Raw genomic sequence first — 20,467 nt, forward strand, 5'->3', positions numbered from 1 at the left:
GAGTAGCTGGGATTACAGGCATGCACCACTGCACCACTACACCCAGCTAATTTTGTATTTTTAGTAGAGACTGGGTTTCACCATGTTGGTCAGGCTGGTCTCGAACTCCTGACCTCAGATAATCCACCCACCTCGGCCTCCCAAAGTGCTGGGATTACAGGTGTGAGCCACTGCACCCAGCTTATTATTTTAATTTTTTAGACAGGGTTGTGCTGTGTTGCCCAGGCTGAAGTGCAGTGGCTCAGTCTTGGCTCACTGCAGCCTTGACCTCCCTGGCTCAAGTGATCCTCTGCCTTCAGCCTCTGGAATAGCTGACACCACAGGCATACATCCCTATACCTGGCTATTTATTATTATTATTATTTGTAGAGATAGAGTCTCCCTGTATTGACCAGGCTGGTCCCAAACTCCTGGGCTCAAGTGGTCCTCTCACCTTGGCCTCCCAAAGTGTTGGATTATAGGTGTGAGACACCACACCTGGCCTTACTTTGAGTTTTGAACTGCTAGATACATATCATTAATTTGGGATACCGTTCATTAGAAATTCTCAATAGTGAAAACTTGAAATGTGATTCTTATCCCGTAAAAAGTTGGAAATATTTTTTTTCCTACCTTAGAGACCTTCTCTTTAGTCAGAGGAGTTCATTTAGATATAGTTGTTAACATTTGTAATATATGTATTCTCCTTGAAACTTTTTTTTTTCTTTTTTTGATATGGAGTCTCACTCTGTCACCCAGGCTGGAGTGCAGTGGCATGATCTCGGCTCACTGCAGCCTCTGCCTCCTGGGTTCAAGTGATTCTCCTGTGTCAGGCTTCCCAAGTAGCCAGGACTACAGGTGCGCGCCACCATACCTGGCTAATTTTTTTGGATTTTTAGTAGAGATGGGGTTTTGCCATGTTGGCCAGGCTGGTCTTGAACTCCTGACCTCAAGTGATCCACCCACTTTGGCCTCCCAAAGTGCTGGGATTACAGGCGTGAGTCACTGAGCCCGGCCAGAACTTTTTTTTTTTTTTTGAGATGGAGTCTCACTCTTGACACGCAGGCCGAAGTGCAGTGGTGCGATCTCAGCTCACTGGAACTTCCATCTCCCAGGTTCAAGCAGTTCTCCAGCCTTAACCTCCTGAGTAGCTGGTGGTACACACCACCATGCCCAGCTAATTTTTTGTATTTTTAGTAGAAATGGGGTTTCACCATGCTGGCCAGGATGGTCTCGATCTCCTCACCTCGTGATCTGCCCGCCTTGGCCTCCCAAAGTGCTGGGATTACAGGCTTGAGCCACGGCGCCCAGCCAACCTTTTTTTTTTTTAAGAGACAGGGTCTCATTATGTTGCCCAGGCTGTTCTGAACTCCTGGCCTCAAGTGATCCTCCCTCCTTGGCGCCCCAAAGCACTGACTGACGGGCTTGAGACGCCACATCTCTGGCCTCCTTCGGACTTTTAATGTGCAGTCATGGGTCCTTAATGAGAGGGATACTTTCTGAGAAATGTGTCCTTAGGCAGTGTCACTGTGCAAACATAGAGCATAGCCCCCTGCTCTCCTAAGCTATGTGGCATAGCCTATTTGCTTCTGGGCTACAAACCTGTATAGCATGTTACTGTACTGAATACTCTAGGCAATTGTAACATAATGGTAAGTGTTTGTGTATCTAAACATAGAAAAATAGTACAGTAAGAATATGATATAAAAGTTCCATTATAATCTCATGGGCCCACTGGAGTTTCACCATGGTTGACTGAAAAGTCTTTATGTGGCGCATGACTGTATTTTGTAATTTATAAATTTCACCTTATTGGGCAGTGTTTCCTCTCTGTGCTTTGCGTTAGAGTAGATGTGCTTGCTTATCAGGGGTTGGCAGAGTTTTTCTGTGAAGGGCTAGATAGCAAATATTTTGGACTTGTGGGCCACATGGACTGTGGAGGACTCTGGCAACTATTCAGCTCTGCCATTGTGGCATGAAAGCAGCCACAGATAATATATAAACAAGTGAGTATGGCTTTGTTCCAATACAACTTTTATTTATACAAACAGGCAGCAGGCTAAATATAACCTGAAAGTCATATTCTGCTGGCCCCTCCTCTATACCATTATGGAAGGATATAGAAATCCAGTGTGCTTCACTCTTGCCACTAAAATCTCCTTACTGTGCTCTCAGTGATAAGTGCTAATAACATGAGTTGAAAAACTTGAACTTCTCAAAATCTGATTAATATGCATGGGCATAATCTTTCTTTTCTTTTTTCTTTCTTTTTTTTTTTTTTGAGATAGAGTCTTGCTCTGTTATCCAAGCCGGAGTGCAGTGGCCCGATCTCGGGTTCAAGTGATTCTCCTGCCTTCTTCTCGGGTTCAAGTCTTGTTGTGGGGTTATATGATTGTTGGAGTTGTGTGGTGTTGGAGAAGTAAGAAAAGACTGTAGTATGTGCCTGCAAGAGAGGGAGGGTGATAGGTGGTATGGTTTAATGAAATGAGATTCAAAGCTGGGGTTTTTAATGGTGGAGGGAGGAAGAGTGATGTGAAAGTGGACCCACAGTGTGAAGGATATGGGAGAGAAAACAGCCTTACCTAAGAGGTCTATAGAGGAAGCCATGTTCCCATGGGAAAGCCAGATTTTAGTTAAGGCAGGAAGGTAAAGAGAACCTCTCCAGAAAAGGTTCAAGTTACAGATTTTCTGATAATTGAACTTGTGTCCCAGGAGCCACTGTGAAAAGGATTGAAGAGGTAAGGAAGAACAGGAGGTGAGGTTGGAAAAGGTGATGTACAAAGCTATCCAGGTGCCAGGCACGGTGACTCACACCTGTTATCCCAGCACTTTAGGAGGCTGAGGTGGGAGGATTGCTTGAGCCCAAGAGTTTGAGACCTGAGCAACATGGTGAGACTGTCTCCACAAAAAGAAAATTTTAAAAATTGGCTGGCTGTAGTGTCATATGCCTACAGCTACTCAGGAGGCGGAGGTGAGAGGATTGCTTGAGTCTGGGAGATAGAGGCTGCAGTGAGCCATGATCCCGCCACTGCACTCTGCCTGGATGACAGCGAGACCCTGTCTCAGCAAACAAAACCATGAGACAACAACAACAAAAGAAACAGAAAGCTGTCTAGAGATTTGGTTTTGCAGATAAAAGATGACCTGGAAGTTCTGACCTTATGATTGACACGAACAGAAATAAAGGGCAGATTAAACTAAGACTTGGTGGTCCAGGGTAGCTTTTTTTTTTTTTTTTTTTTTTTTTGACACTCTTGCCCTGTCACCCAGGCTGGAGTGCAGTGGTGCGATCTCAGCTCACTGCAACCTCCACCTCCTGGGTCCAAGCAATTTTCTTGCCTCAACCTCCTGAGTAGCTAGGATTACAGGTGTGCGCCACCAAGCCCGGCTAATTTTTGTATTTTTAGTAGAGGGATTTCGCCCTGTTGGCCAGGCAGGTCTTGAACTCCTGATCTCAAATGATCTGCCCGCCTCGGTCTCCCCAAGTGCTGGGATTACAGGCATGAACCACCACGCCTGGCTGGTCCAGGGTAGATTTTGATGGAGTTGGCAGTAAGGGCCGAGGGAATGGAGAGGAGATCTTCTTGCCAAATACATGCAGGATTTTCTGGGGCTTCCATTTGGCTTCTGATACTGGAAGTATGGAGTATTAATTAAGGGGAGTCTTAATTGAGCACACAGGCTCTCCTGACTTCTGCAGATGTTTTAATATATTCTGGTACTACTGGGAAATCATTAATGGCTTTCAAAAGGAATTCTGGAGGGATTGGGAAGGATTATGTTAACTTGCTTTGGAAGTACCAATCTGTCAATGTAGGGTAGGTTGGAGAGAGAAGAAACTTGAAGTATAGGAACATGTTAGGAAATTTTTCCAGTTGTCATGGATTTATGGTATGGAATTTGGTTATTTGCAGAGCAATTCAAAAGGAAAGGACCAATGTGAGAGTAGAACTTGGTGACAGACCTTGCTGAGGAGAGGATGGTTCCTGAGTTTGGAGTCTAGGAGCCTGTTTGTGCCATGACAGAAATAGAAAAGTCTGAAAGAGTTGCTGGTTTTAGAAGAGAGATTGTTATGCTCTAGGAAATGTTTGAATCTTGAGTGATTGGACTCTTAGGTCTCCTTTCATCATACCTGTAGTGACTTGTAATTTCCTTGTTCTTAGCTTCACTGTTGACTAAGCTTTATGAGGACAGAGATTGTGTCTGTTTTGTTCTGTATTGTCAGTGCCTGGCACAGTGAGTACATTTCAGAAATAATTGCTGAATTAAAGTAGAGAAGTGGCTTTTTTTTTTTTTTTTGAGACGGAGTTTTGCTCCTGTCGCCCAGGCTGGAGTGCAATGGTGTGATCTCAGTTCGCTCTACTCTGCCACCCGGGTTCAAGCGATTCTTCTGCCTCAGCCTCCCGAGTAGCTGGGATGACAGGCAGCTGCCACCATGCCCAGCTAATTTTATATATATATATATTTTTTTTTTTTTTTTTCTGAGACAGCATCTAACTCTGTTGCCAGTCTGGAGTGCAGTGGTGCAGTCTCGGCTCACTGCAATCTCTGCCTCCTGGGTTCAAGCGATTCTTCTGCCCTAGCCTCCCTAGTAGCTAGGACTACAGGCGTGCACCACCATGCCCAGCTAATTTTTGTGTTTTTAGTGGAGATGGGGTTTCACCATGTTGGTGATCTTGATCTCTTGACCTCGTGATCCGCCCACCTCGGCCTCCGAAAGTGCTGGGATTACAGGCATGAGCCACTGCGCCTGGCCAATTTTTATATTTTTAGTAGAGACAGGGTTTCACAGTGTTGGTCAGGCTGGTCTCGAACTCCTGATCTCGAGTGATCCACCCGCCTCCGCCTCCCAAAGTGCTGGGATTACTGGCATGAGCCACTGCGCCCGGCCAAAATGGCCTTTTTTTTTTTTTTTGAGACGGGATCTTGCTCTGTCACCCAGGCTGGAGTGCAATGCGCGATCTCGGCTCACTGCAACCTTCACCTCTTGGGTTCAAGCGATTCTTCTGCCTCAGCCTCCTGAGTAGCTGGGATTACAGGCGTGTGTCACCATGCCCGGCTAATTTTTGAATTTTTTAGTAGAGACACGGTTTCACCATGTTGGTCAGGCTGGTCTCGAACTCCAGACCTCGTGATCCACCTGCCTCGGCCTCCCAAAATGCTGGATTACAGGCGTGAGCCACCGTGCCCAGCTAAAATGGTTTTTTTTTTTTTTTCAACCTTTCCTATGGTGCTGAGAGAAATGGCTTTTAATAGACTTTTCAATTCTGAAATTCTGTCTTGACATTCAGATGTTTTGCAGGTACAGGAAATAAAGAATTTAAGCTCAGTCAAGAGATAAGGGCTGGAGACACTATGTTTTGTGTGGTATTTGGGTGTAAACTCAAACGAAGTAGATGTCACCAGAAGCCAAATAAAGTTCTATAAAAACCAATAGGTAACAGGAACTTTAAGGAGTAAATTTTTAACAGAACTAGAAATTAAAGTAGATGTTACTGACAAAATGTTTAGATTAGTTGATTGAGAGCAAGTGCTTCTTTCGAGTCAGACAGAACTGAGTTTGTTTGAATCTTGACTTAGCTACTTACTAGATGTGTCAACACTTTTCTCAACTGTCAAATGAGGATAATGAGAGTACACCTGTTACAGGGTTGTAAGCGTTCAATTGGGAAAAAGAATAGCAGAGTACTTGGCATAACTCTTAAATAAATGCTAGTTTGATATTAATATTATTATTGTTAGTTTGATGGTCATATTGTTATTGTTACTTTTCAGGAAACAAACTGATTTATTTCCTAATGTCTGTACTTTTCTGTTGTCTTTAGTATTGTAAAAATTTTCCTACTTTTATTCATGTCTAAATTTTATTCCTGGTGACCCTTAACTCCTCCGATATTATAGTAGTGCCTTAGAAAAGCAGAACAAATTGGTATACTTTTTAAATTATCAAACCCTTTTCCTCAATCGTCGTCTTTTTTTGAGACACGATTTGGCTCTGTCACCCAGGCTGGAGTGCAGTGACGTGATCTCAGCTCACTGTAACCTCTGCCTCCTGGGTTCAAGCGATCCTCCCATCTGAGCCTCCCAAGTAGCTGGGATTCAGGTATGCGCCACCACACCTGGCTAATTTTTATATTTTTAGTAGAGATGGGATTTCACCATGTTGGCCAGACTGATCTGGAACTCCTGAGCTCAAGTGATCCGCCCACATCAGCCTCCCAAAGTGCTGGGATTACAGGTATGAGCCACCATGCCCAGCCTCGTGTGTTAATTTTTTAAAGTAAAGTTATATTTGAAGATTTTAATTTCTAAATTGCATGAATTGGCTCATATTTTGCTGTGTCATTGAAAACATTTTATGTTCTCTTTCTATCTTGAACAATATTTGAATTGTAATTAGGTTGTGAGCTCCTTGAGATTAGGCGATTTGACTAGGCTCCAGCGAAACTCAGTCATATATTTTTTCAATTACATTGAATTAAGCAGCAAGAAAGGCACAATTTGAGAATTTCTGAAGTATTTTATCCCATTTTTTAATTATGAAAAATTTCTAACATACAAAAACCATTGAAAGATAGCACAGCGATCATTATATACCTACCACCTCAGTTCAACAGTTTACATTTTGCTATATTTAAAAATATTCTCTTGTTTTTGCTGAACCAAATACAAGTTGCAGACATCCTAACACTTTCTTTCTTTCTTTTCTTTTTTTTTTTTTTTTGAGAGAGGGTCTTGCTTTGTTGCCCAGGCTGGAGTGCAGTGGCATGATCCTGGCTTACTACAACCTCTACCTTCCAAGTTCAAGTGATTCTCCTGCCTCAGCCTCCCAAGTAGCTGGGATTACAAGTGCCCGTCACCATGCCTGGCTAATGTTTGTACTTTTAGTAGAGACGGGGTCTCATGATGCTGGCCAGGTGGGTTTTGAACTCCTGAAGTGATCCGCCCGCCTTGGCCTCCCGAAGTGCTGGGCTTACAGGCCTGAGCCACCATGCCTGGCCCTAACATTTTATTTCTAAATATACACATGAGCATGCATCTCTTAAAAGCAATGTATTCTCCTATGTAATCACAATACCAATATCACACCTAATAATAATTAACAATACTTTTCTAATATCATCTGGTATCCAGTCCATATTTAAATTTCTCCAGTTGTCCCTAAAGTGGCTTTTCTGTCTTTTTCCCTCTAATCAAGAGCCAGTCAAGACTCTTGCATTGCATTTGGTTATGTTGTTTAGTTGCTTTTACTCTAGAACAGTTTCTCTTAACCTTTTTCTCCCATTGTAGCAATATAACTATAAGACAAGCAGGAAATCTTGTAGGCAAATACATATTAGAATTCATCTGATTATTTAAAAAAATTTATCAATGATTTTGTAAAAGAATGTGTAAATTTTATTTTATTTTATTTTATTTATTTATTTTTTGAGACGGAGTCTCATTCTGTTGCCTAGGCTAGAGTGCAGTGGCACAGTCTCAGCTCACTGAAACCTCCGTCTCCCAGGTTCAAGCAATTCGCTGCCTCAGCCTCCGGAGTAGCTGGGATTACAGGCATGTGCTACCATGTCTGGCTAATTTTTGTATTTTTAGTAGAGACAGGGTTTTGCCATGTTGGCCAGACTGGTCTCAAACTCCTGACCTTGTGATCCACCCACCTTGGCCTCCCAAAGTGCTGGGATTACAGGCGTGAGCCACCGCACCCAGCCCCAAGAATGTGTAAATTTTAACAATTATTTGCTGATTTTCTACATTTATGTTATCTTTGTAGCCATGAGGGTTGTTAGGAAAATATATATAAACATCTATGCAAAAGCTCTAAATAACTTTTTTTGTTGTTGGTGGTGCACACTTGTAATCCCAGCTACTCAGGAGGTTGAGGCAAGAAAATCGCTTGAACCTGGGGGGTGGAGGTTGCAGTGAGCTGAGATCGCTTGAGTTTAGGAGTTCAAGACCAGCTTGGGTAACTTAGTGAGACCCTGTCTCTACAAATGTTTAAAAATTAGCCAGGTGTGGTTTCACACGCCTGTAGTCATAGGTACTCAGGAGACTGATGTTGGAGGATCACTTGAGCCCAGGAGGTCAAGGCTGGGGTGAGCCATGATCGTGCCAGTGCACTCCAGCCTCGGCAACAGAGTGAGATCCTGTCTTAAAAAAAAAAAAAAAGGTCCCAAGAATCACCGCTGCAATTACAGAGAAACTTATTTGAACATTAATTTTGGTGTGGTAAGCCTGCTTATATTTAAATTTAAATAGGAGAAATGGGTACTTGTTTTTTTTTTTTTTTTTTTTTGAGATGGAGTCTCACTCTATTTGCCCAGGCTGGAATGCAGTGGCGTCATCTTGGCTCACTGCAACCTCTGCCTCCTGGGTTCTAGTGTGCAACCTCCGCCTCCTGGGTTTTGGTGATTCTCCTGCCTCAGCCTCCCAAGTAGCTGGGATTACAGGCCCTTGCCACCATTCCTGGCTAATGTTTTTGTATTTTTAATAGAGATAGAGTTTCACCATGTTGGCCAGGCTGATCTTGAACTCCTGATCTCAGGTGATCCACCCACCTTAGCCTCCCAAAGTGCTGGGATTACAGGTGTGAGCCATTGCTCCAGGCCAGAAATCGGTACTTTTTCCTTTTTTTTTTTTTTTTTTTGAGAGGGAGTCTTGCTCTGTCGCCTGGGCTGGAGTGTAGTAGCATGATCTCAGCTCACTGCAACCTCTGCCTCCTGGGTTCAAGCAATTCTCCTGCCTCAGCCTCCCAAATAGCTGGGATTACAGGTGCACACCACCACACCTGGCTAATTTTTGTATTTTTAGTAATGACGGGGTTTCACCATGTTGGCCAGGCTGGTCTTGAACTCCTGACCTCGTGATCCGCCTGCCTCAGCCTCTTAAAGTGCTGGGATTACAGGCACAGTAATGGGTACTTTCAAAGTGCTTACTCTGTGCACATTATGAGGAACTCAACGTTGAATCAGATACAATTTGTACTCTAGAGCAGTGCTATTCAGTAGAACTTTCATCATTCTATGATGGTGGAAATGTCCTATGTCTGCATTGTCCAGTGTAGTAGCTGCTAGCTACATGTGGGTCCCCAGTACTAGGAATAGCATCTAGTATGACTAAGAAACAATTTTAAATTACATTATTTTTATTAAGATAGAATTTGCATACCATACATTTTGAATTTTAATTTAAAATTTAACTTTAATTAATTTAAACAACCATATGTGGCCAAAATATTGCACAGCACAGCCCCTAGAGTCTTTAAATCTATCGTGGGAGGGTGATGGGATGTGAACATGTGAAATGTAAATTAGTAAAATATTTAAATAACAGGGCAATAGCGTAAGTGTGCTGCAGGACATGTATAGTTGCCGGATTGACAGCACGGGCCAGGTGCAGTGGCTCACTACTATAATCCCAACACTTTGGGAGACTGAGGTGGGAAGATCTCTTGAGCCCAGGGGTACAAGACCAGCCTGGGCAACATGGTGAAATCCCACCTCTACTTAAAATACAAAGAATTAGCTAGCAGCATGCCTGTAGTCCCAGTTACCCAGGAGGCTGAGGTGGGAGGATCACCTGAACCCAGGAAGTCAAGGCTGCAGTGAGCCGTGATTGTGCACTGCACTCCAGCCTGGACAATGGGAGTGAGACCCTGTCTCACACCAGAACAAAAACAAAACAGTGCAGAAATGCAGGAGCATGTGAGACACTAGCCATCAAGGAAAGATTAGTGTTTGGGATATCAAGTAAGATATTTTTATGAAGTCAAAGGTTCATATAGTGGAGCAATGGAAGGTGGCATGGGAAAATAGTTTGGGACCAGATTTTAGAAGGCTGTACATGTTATAAACCTAAACAATTAGCTGTTTTCCTGAAGTAGTGGGAAGCCACTGAAGGTATCTTAGACAGAACAATAATATAATTTTGATGGCAATTTAGATGTATTAATGTGGTTGTGTGTTAAGAAATAATTGAGACACAGATTGGCCTCAGGGATGGAATGGAAGTTCAGATGAGAGAGACTCTGTGAAGAATGCTGGCTGTCAACAGGCAGCAGTTGGTCAGAAGATTTAAAAACAAAAAAAAGAAGTCCGGGCACGGTGGCTCACGCCTATAATTTCAGCACTTTGGGAGGCTCAGTTGGACAGATCACGGGGTCAAGAAATCGAGACCATCCTGGCCAACATGGTGAAACCCCGTCTCTACTAAAAATACAAAAATTAGCTGGGCATGGTGACACGCCCCTGTAGTCCCAGGTACTTGGGAGGCTGAGGCAGGAGAATCGCTTGAACCTGGGAGGCGGAGATTGCAGTGAGCCGAGATTGTGCCACTGCACTCCAGCCTGAGCGACAAAGCAAAACTCCATCTCCAAAAAAAAAAAGAATACCTCCTGGAAATACAGCAAGATGCTCCTTCCCTATTGGAAGAATGGTATTGAGTTATTAACAGAGGTAAAAAAAAGTTGCAAAGGAAAACAATGGTTTTAACATAGTTGAATTTAAAGTTGTGGAAGATTATCTAAGGTATATATCTGAGTGACAGCTGTAAAGAAAGGGGTGCCTCTAGGTAGATCAATATGGATTTAGGAGTTTTTCATTGAGACATTAGGGTAATAGCAATAGTGTACTGACTCTATATCACCTCTCACCTGTATGGCCTTGAGCAAATCCCCAGGCCTCAATTTTCTTAGCTGCAAAATACCTGTCTCGGAGGGAATATTATGAAGTCTAAATGTGCAAAGTTCTTAGACCCATTCCACGCAATTTTCAGTTTATAAACTGGTTTCTCATATGATAGTCATGATGAATAACGCCTTCTCTGTATAGCGGTGTTAGCACCTTGTATTTCCTGCCTTTTAACTTCTCTGGAATTTGCCATGTTCTTTCCATTTCCCACTGTCACGTTTCTTGCTTATCAGCAATTTCTTTGTCTCTCTTTGTCTATTCCATCCCCACCTCCTGATACTTTTCCTTGGTACCAGAGACTTTATGTAGTCAAATATAAATTTAATTGTGTTAATCCCGTTTAAGCCTCTTCTCCATCACATGCAGTGCAAAGTTCTTTTTTTTTGTTTGTTTGAGACAGGGTTTCACTCTGTCACCCAGGCTGCTATAATGCAGTGGCATGATCATGGCTCATGGTAGCCTCAACCTCCAGATGCTCCCACCCTAGCCTCTTGTGTAGCTGGGACTACAGGTACCTGCCACCACACCCTGCTAAGTTTTGTATTTTTTGTAGAGATAAGAGTTTTGCCATGATGCCCAGGCTGGTCTCGAACTCCTGGGCTCAAGTGACCTGCCTGCCTTGGCTTCCCAAAGTGCTAGAATTAATAGGTGTGAGCCTCTGCCAAGTTTCTTAACTCTGAGTTTTCTATGCCTTCTGTCTCTGTAGCCTTACCTCTTAGTATACGCTTTCTCTGTCCTCCCTCTATCCCCACTCTTAACTGCACGAAGATACATGGCCCCAAACTGTAATAAACCACGTGTAGGTCCCTAAATAGACTTCATGTCATACATATATATATGCCTTTGGTTGGTTGGCTCTTTCTATCCAGAATATTCTACCCCCACCTGTCTGGCAAATAGTTTTTTTTTTGTTTTGTTTTCTTTTTTTAGACAGAGTCTTGCTCTGTCGCTCAGGCTGGAGTGCAATCTCGGTGCAATCTCGAGATGGTGCAATCTCGGCTCACTGCAACCCCCGTCTCCTGGGTTCAAGCAGTTCTCTGCTTCAGCCTCCTGAGTAGCTGGGATTACAGGTGCCTACCACCATGCCTGGCTGATTTTTTTGTATTTTTAGTAGAGATGGGGTTTCACCATCTTGGCCAGGCTGGTCTTGAACTACTGACCTTGTGACCCACCCACCTCGGCCTCCCAAAATGCTGGGATTACAGGTGTGAGCCTCTGCGCCTGGCCAGTTTTTTGTTTTTGGGTTTTTGCACATGCTTGTCTTTTAAGACTAAGTTGAGGAATTTATTTCTTCAGTCATACCTTTTATTTTTGTCCTTACTCTATGTTGTGTAGACTTGTAGCGTAATACTCATAATGTTTTTGGGCAGCCATTTGCTTGCATGCCTGCTTCATTCTACTAGTTTAGAAAGTTATTGAGGGCAGACTAGGTTTTCTCCTTTTTTGTATTTCTGGTACCTAATATGTTGCTTGTGCCAGGCACAGAATAAATTCAGATTTTGTCAACTTTGTTTTTTTTTTGAGATGGAGTTTCGCTCTGGTTGTCCAGGCTGGAGTGCAATGGCGCGATCTCAGCTCATCGCAACCTCCGCCTCCTGGGTTCAAGCAATTCTCTTGCCTCAGCCTCCTGAGTAACTGGGATTATAGGCATGCACCACCACACTCGGCTAATTTTATATTTTTAGTAGAGACAGGGTTTCTCCGTGTTAGTCAGGCTGGTCTTGAACTCCTGACCTCAGGTGATCTGCCCGCCTCAGCCTCCCAAAGTGCTGGGATTACAGGTGTGAGCCACTGTGCCCGGCTTGTGCACATTTTATACATAAAAAAAAACTGAGGTTAAGAGGTTATGTATTATATATTCAGGGCAACTGAACTAGTTAATGAAGCATATAGGTTTTTTTTTTTTTTTAGATGGCGTTTCACTCTTGTTGCCCATGCTGGAGTGCAGTGGCACGATCTCACTGCACGCCCAGCTAATTTTTGTATTTTTCGTAGAGACGGGGTTTCACCATCTTGGCCAGGCTCATCTTAAACTCCTGACCTCAGATGATCCACCTGCCTCAGCCTCCCAAAGTGCTGGGATTACAGGTGTGAGCCACCACACCCGGCCACATATAGTTCTTGGTTTTTTGTTTTTTTGTTTTTTTTCTAGTCACCAGGCTGGAGTGCAGTGGCGCGATCTCGGCTCACTGCAACCTCTGCCTCCCGGGTTCAAGCGATTCGCTTGCCTCAGCCTCCCGAGTAACTGGGATTATAGGCATGTGCCATCGTGCCCACCTAATTTTGTATTTTTGGTAGAGGCTGGGTTTCTCCATGATGGTCAGGCTGGTCTTGAACTCCTGATCTCAGGTGATCCACTTGCCTCGGCCTCCCAAAGTGCTGGGATTACAGGTGTGAGCCACTGTGCCTGGCCTTTTTTTTTTTTTTTTGTATTTTTTTGGAGACAGAGTCTCACTCTGTTGCCCATGCTGGAGTGCAGTGGCGTGATTTCAGCTCACTGCAGCCTCTGCCTCCTGGGTTCAAGTTTCTCCTGTCTCAGCCTCCTGAGTAGCTGAGATTGCAGCCACCTGCCACCACGCCTGGTGAATTTTTGTATTTTTAGTAGAGACAGGGTCTCACCATGTTGGCCAGGCTGGTCTCGAACTCCTGACTTCAAGTGAGCCACCTGCCTTGGCCTCCCAGAGTGCTAGGATTACAGGTGTGAGCCACCGTGCCCAACCCAAGAAATTTTTTGCTAACTTGATGACTGTCTGCTGCCCAGACACACAATATTATGTTTTGTTATCTGTGCCACAGGTATTTCTATTGTTGATTTAACATTTGTGATCTGGCACAAATTGTAGATTTAAGGGCATAGCTTAAATAATAGTGCTTTAAAATATGTGTGCTATTTGTATCAGTTTGTTTAGCTATTAGATAAATAAGAGTAGTGAGATTTCGTTTATTCCTTTGGCAAATATTTATTCAACTCCTGCTGTGAACTACGCCTTCTCCTAGTCCCGGAAATTACAGCTGTGAGTGAACAAAGCAAACAAGGCTTGGCCCTGCTGTCACTTACCTTCTAGTGAGGAGGCCTCACAATAAGCACGCTTAACATGCAGGTAGATATCTGTAATATAATGCTAGATAGGGGCAGTGCTTTTTTAAAAGGCCAGAAGAGGGATTAGGAAGTTATATTTTCTATTTTAGAAGGAGTTGTCTGAGAAGGCCTTTCTAAATCCACGTTTGAGTAGAGAGATCTGAATGGAATGAAGATACTGGATAACCTTCCAGACAGAGAGGTCAGCAAATGTGGACACTTTGAGAGAGGGACATGCTTGGCCTGTTCAAGGGACAGCAAGAAGGCAGATGTTCTGGAGCTGTGTGAACTAGGGTGGGATTGTAGGAGAGGAAATTGGAGAAGTAGCCAGGGGTAGATCATATAGGACCTTCAGATTTCATTCTATCATGAAATAAACCCTGTGGATGGTTTCCAGTAGGGGAATAAAGTGATCTGACTTAAGTTTTGTTTTGTTTTGTTTTTTGAGACAGTCTCACTCTATTGCCCAGGCTGGAGTGCAGTGGCATGATCTCGGCTCACCGCAACCTCCGCCTACCAGGTTCAGACAATTCTCCTGCCTCAGCCCCCCGAGTAGCTGAGACTACAGGTGTACACCACCACATCCAACTAATTTTTGTATTCTTAGTAGAAATGGGGTTTCATCATGTTAACCAGGCTGGTCTCAAACTCCTGACCTCAGGTGATCCACCTGCCTTGGCCTCCCAAAGTGCTGGAATTACACATGTGAGCCACCGCACCCTGCTGTGATCTGACTTTTTAATTCACTATGCTATGTAGAGAACAGACTCTAGAAGTACAAGAAAGGAAGCAGCAAGATCACTTAGGATGTGGTGATTATACACCTCCTAGTGAGAATTGATGTGATTAGCAATGGAGGGGGGAATAAGTAGTCAGATTTTAAATATATTTTGAAGATAGAATCAACAGGATATTTTGATTGTGATTAGAAAGAGCACAGTCAAGGATAACTCTGGGGTTAACAAATAGACATTGTATTTGAGGATACACACAGGGTTTACAGCACCTGTCTCTGAGCAGTGGCCTTAGCAGTGAGCTTTTTTTTCTTTTTGCTTATCTGTATTTACCAACTTTTCTATGCTGAACCTGTAATACTTCTGTAATAAAAAGATAGAGATTATTTGAAAATTAGAGTTAAAAGTGGTATCAAATATAACCTTTTTTTTTTTTTTTTTTTTTTTTTGAGAATGATTCTTGCTCTGTCACCAGGCTGGGGTGCAGTGACACAATCTCAGCTCACTGCAACCTGCCTCCCGGGTTCAAGCAATCCCCCTGCGTCGGCCTTCTGAGTAGCCAGGACTACAGGTGCGCTCCACCGCGCCCGGCTAATTTTTTGTATTTTAGTAGAGACAGGGGTTTCACCATGTTGGCCAGGGTGGTCTCGATCTCTTGATCTTGTAATCCACCCGCCTCGGCCTCCCAAAGTGCTGGGATTATAGGCGTGAGCCACCGCGCCTGCCCAAATGTAACTTTAAGTGTTCTCCTTTCCCTTTTGATTTTAGAAAAGAACTTAAGTGACATACATAAACTTTAAATATTTATCTTTTTACTCTTAGTGATCAGCCTTTGAGCCTTTCCCACATTGAAGATGGTGAAGCTAGATATTCATACTCTGGCTCATCACCTCAAGCAGGAACGCTTATATGTAAACTCTGAGAAACAGCTCATTCAGAGGCTCAATGCAGATGTACTTAAGACAGCTGAAAAGCTGTATCGTACAGCATGGATCGCGAAGCAACAGAGAATCAATTTGGATCGGCTTATCATAACCAGGTAAATAAATGATTTTCAGGTTTTAAATTTTGTGAACCACTATGATTCTGTAAATAAATTAGTAACTGTAAATAAATGAATCTGTTTCCAACAAAGTGCATTATTTAAGATAATTTACATCAATGTTAAGGTGAGTCTGTGCCTGTAATACAGTTTATTTGGATTATTAAATAACTTAGGCACTGTTATAGAAAATTGTAACTTAAGCATTGACATTTTATATCACACCAATTGGTTTTGTGTCTTTGTCTATATAAAATGTTATTGTTGGCTGGGTGTGGTGGCTCACACCTGTAATCTCAGCACTTTGGGAGGCCGAGGCGGGTGGATCATGAGGACAGGAGTTTAAGAACAGCCTGGCCAAGATGGTGAAACCCTGTCTCTACTAAAAATACAAAAATTATCTGGGCATTGTGGTAGGTGCCTGTAATCCCAGCTACTTGGGAGGCTGAGGCAGAGAATTGCTTGAACCCAGGAGGTGGAGGTTGCAGTGGGCCGAGATCATGCCACTGCACTCCAGCCCGGGCAACAGAGCGAGACTCTGTTTCCTCAAAAGAAAAAAAAATGTTGTTGTAGAGAGTAAATTATCTGTTCTGCTTTTCTCCTAATATTATTTAATATATACGTTTCCAGCTGGGTGCGGTGGCTCACGCCTGTAATCCTAGCACTTTGGGAGGCCAAGGTGGGTGGATCACGAGGTCAGGAGTTCAAGACCAGCCAGGCCAAGATGACGAAACCCCATCTGTACTAAAAATACAAAAATTAGCGGGGCATGGTGGCATACGCTTGTAATCCCAGCTACTTGGGAGGCTGAGGCAGGAGAATGGCTTGAACCCAGGAGGTGGAGGTTGCAGTGAGCCAAAATCGCACCACTGCACTCTGGCCTGGGTGACAGTGAGACTCTGTCTCAAAAAAAAAAAAATATATATATATATATATATGTTTCCATGTTTTGATATTGTATAGCTATTTTTCGGGTTTAGAAACCACTTTTTATTGTCTTAATACCTACGAAGAACATTTATTTTATTTTTTTTTGAGTCGGAGTCTCGCTCTGTCCCCCATGCTGGAGTGCAGTGGCATGATCTCAGCTCACTGCAACTTCTGCCTCCCGGGTTCAAGAGATTCTCCTGTCTCAGCCTCCTGAGTAGCTGGGATTACAGACGTGTGCCACCATGCCTGGCTAATTTTTGTATTTTTAGTAGAGACGGGGTTTCATCATGTTGATCAGGCTGGTCTTGAACTTCTGACCTCGTGATCTGCCCCCTCGGCCTCCCAAAGTGCTGGGATTATAGGTATGAGCCACCCTGCCTGGCCAAGAACAGTTTTTAACTCTAAGAATATCAGTGCTGTTGAGAATATAAGCCAGACGCAAAAGAATACATACTGTATGATTCTATTTGTCTGAAGTTCAAAAAGAGGCAGGACTGATCTTTGATGACAGAAATCAGAATAATGGTTACTTGTTGGGCTTGAGAGGGTGGTATTGACTGGGAAAGGGCATGTGAAAGCGTTCTTGGGTGTTTAAAATGTTCCATGTCTTAATCTGAGTGGTGATTACTGGGTGTATATATGTGTAAAAATTGTTCAAGCTGAACAGTTGACATTTGTGCACTTTACTGTATTTTACCTCAATAAAAATGAGTTAAAAAAAAAAAAAAGAACAGTGCTGTTGTGGGCATTGTGGTTTTTTCCCCACATCTTTTAGGCTTATTTTATTTGGATTTGTTTCCAGAAGCAAAAAGCCTAGTTAAAGGATGTGATTCTGCAGGTCATTACATACTGGCATGTTGCTGTTGAGAACAGTTGAGCAATATGCTGATATCGACTTCATTTTTTTTATTTTTTAGTACTTGAATATTTGTAAACTTTCTTATGTCCATAAATAAGCATAAGCAGTTTAACTGTAGCTGATTTTTTTTTTTTTTCAGACAGGATCTGGCTCTGTCACCCAGGCTGAAATGCAGTGGTATGATCTTGAGTCACTACTGTCTCAAGCTCCTGAGCTCAAGCGATTCTCTCACCTCAGCCTCCTGAGTGCTGGGACTACAGGCACACGCCACCACATCTAGCTAATTTTCGTAATTTTTTGTAGAGATAGGGTTTCACCATATTTACCAGGCTGGTCTCGAACTCCTGGGCTCCAGTGATCCTCCCACCTTGGCCTCCCAAAGTGCTGGGATTACAGGTGTGAGCCACTGTGTCCTTCCTGTAGCTAATTTTAATTTAGTCCATAAGAGGGCAGCTCTGGACAGTTTTTAGGGTCTACAAACTGATAATTTTCTTTTTTTTTTTTTTTCCAGATAGAGTCTTGCTTTGTTGGCCAGGGTGGAGTGTGGTGGCATGATTGCGGCTCACTGCAACCTCTACCTTCTGGGTTCAAGCAATTCTCCTGCCTCAATTTTCTAAGTAGCTGGGATTATAGGTGCCTGCCACCATGCCTGGCTAATTTTTGTATTTTTAGAAGAAATGGGAGTTTCGCCATGTTGGCCAGGCTGGTCTTGACCTCCTGGCCTCAAGTGATTTGCCCGCCTCGGCCTCCCAAAGTGCTGGGATTACAAGTGTGAGCCACCGCATCCAGCCCCAATACTTTTCATTAATACTGATTTGATATGAGGAAATTGTCCTTTGTACTTTTTAGTTTTGTCGTCCTTTACTCATTGAGTTGTTGTTAGTCTAAAAAATTTTAGCAATTCAGAGTGACCTCATTGTTGGGACCATAATCAACTCACATATCCATGTTTGGATATAGTATATGTGTTATTATTATTAATACTATTATTTTGCTTGTTTGCTCTTTTTTTTTTTTTTTTTTTTTTTTAGTGCTGAAGCTTCCCCTGCTGAATGTTGCCAACATGCCAAAATTTTGGAAGATACACAATTTGTTGATGGGTATAAGCAATTGGGATTTCAGGAGACTGCTTATGGAGAATTCTTGAGTCGATTGAGGGAAAATCCTCGTCTTATTGCCTCCTCTTTGGTTGCTGGAGAGAAACTTAATCAGGAGAACACACAAAGTGTTATTTACACAGTTTTTACCTCCCTGTATGGCAATTGCATCATGCAAGAAGATGAAAGCTACCTCCTTCAGGTTTTGCGATACTTGATTGAATTTGAACTTAAGGAAAGTGACAACCCTAGGCGACTTTTGAGGAGAGGAACTTGTGCCTTCAGCATCTTATTTAAACTTTTTTCTGAAGGATTGTTTTCTGCCAAACTTTTCCTCACAGCCACTTTACATGAGCCAATTATGCAACTGCTTGTTGAAGATGAAGATCACCTGGAAACAGATCCAAACAAGCTAATTGAGAGGTTCTCCCCATCTCAGCAGGAAAAACTCTTTGGAGAGAAGGGCTCAGATAGATTCAGGCAAAAAGTGCAAGAAATGGTGGAGTCCAATGAAGCCAAATTAGTAGCTTTGGTGAACAAATTTATTGGTTATCTCAAACAGAACACATATTGTTTTCCACATAGTTTAAGGTGGATTGTGTCTCAGATGTACAAAACCCTCTCCTGTGTAGATAGGCTGGAAGTTGGGGAGGTCAGGGCAATGTGTACTGATCTCCTGTTGGCCTGCTTCATTTGTCCTGCAGTTGTCAATCCAGAACAATATGGAATAATTTCCGATGCTCCTATTAATGAAGTAGCACGATTTAATCTGATGCAGGTATGCTTTTGCTATTATTATTAATGTGGCATTTAGTTTAAAATTCAGTTGATTGGGCTGTGGGGGTGGGAAGAAATAATACGATGACAGTATTTGTATATTCTTACAACTTTTTCTCAACCAGTCGTAAGTATTTGCATCTTATTAAATAAAAGCAATAATACTGGGATTTAAAACTATTGCGGTCACAAAACATTTTGTCTTTGTCTGTTTTTTTGAGACAGGGTCTCACTCTGTTGCCCAGGTTGGAGTGCAGTGGCACAATCTCGGCTCACTGCAACCTCCGCCTCCCGGGTTCAAGCAATTCTCCTGCCTCAGCCTCCTGAGTAGCTGGGATTACAGGCACACACCACCACCCTGGCTAATTTTTGTATTTTTAGTAGAGACGGGGTTTCACCGTGTTGGTCAGGCTGGTCTCAAACCCGTGACCTTGTGATCTGCCTGCATTGGTCTCCCAAAGTGCTGGGATTACAGGCGTGAACCACTGCGCCTGGCTATGTTTGTTTTTAAATGAAATCCTCACACACTTGAATGTAGAGTTGATTAGATTTTCTAGAACAAGTCCACCATCCCTTTTCCATCATTTCAAAGCTCAAAATGAGTAAAAACTGAATGTCTTCTATAGCTCATTTGGTAGCAAAACCTGTGCTGAACTAACATGAGGCTATTCACAATTTTTTTTTCTTTTTTCTTTTTTGAGATGAAGTTTCGCTCTTGTTGCCCAGGCTGGAGTGCAATGGCGCGATCTTGGCTCACTGCTATCTCCACCTCCTGGGTTCAAGCGATTCTCCTGCCTCAGCTTCCTGAGTAGCTGAGATTACAGGCGCATGCCACCACGCCCAGCTATATTTATAATTGTTATTCCATTTAGTGCTAGTGAATACTCATATTTTGTTGCAGAAATGTTGATTCATTTGATTACAAAATGCCATCTATATATTGAACATGTTGTATATATACATTACATTACCTTTCTAAAATCTCTAAATTCTGAAATCTGAAACTCTCCTAAGAGTTTCAGAAAGAGGATTTTTGGATGTATATTAGCACTTTTTTGCAATCATCTGAATGACTGAAGTCATTATTATTTCTTCATGGACTCTTTTCATCATACCTTATCCCTCAGATATACTGTGAAGAACTGGTGTTTATTTAGAATAGACTATTTTTGGGTGATTTTTATTTTTTATTTTATTTTATTATTATTTTTTGCAGACGGAGTCTCGTTCTGTTGCCCAGGCTAGAGTGCAGTGGCACGATCTTGGCTCACTGCAACCCCTGCCT

General features: G+C 42.8%; 1 protein-coding gene across 12 annotated transcripts in view; it reads left to right on the forward strand.

Moving 5' to 3' along the window:
• The window catches only part of GAPVD1 (GTPase activating protein and VPS9 domains 1), a 101,951-nt gene that overhangs the window by 16,666 nt on the left and 64,818 nt on the right, over positions 1-20,467 (forward strand). For all 12 annotated transcript variants that reach the window (XM_032165130.1, XM_032165133.1, XM_032165136.1 and 9 more), the window contains 2 exons: positions 15,300-15,516; positions 18,340-19,183. In XM_032165130.1, coding sequence (XP_032021021.1) covers positions 15,332-15,516; positions 18,340-19,183 — 1,029 coding nt within the window. In that variant the 5' untranslated portion in view covers positions 15,300-15,331. The remainder of the gene's footprint in view (positions 1-15,299; positions 15,517-18,339; positions 19,184-20,467) is intronic.

Source organism: Hylobates moloch, unplaced genomic scaffold, assembly GCF_009828535.3.
Source record: "Hylobates moloch isolate HMO894 unplaced genomic scaffold, HMol_V3 SCAFFOLD_10, whole genome shotgun sequence".
Classification (NCBI taxonomy): Eukaryota; Metazoa; Chordata; class Mammalia; order Primates; family Hylobatidae; genus Hylobates; species Hylobates moloch.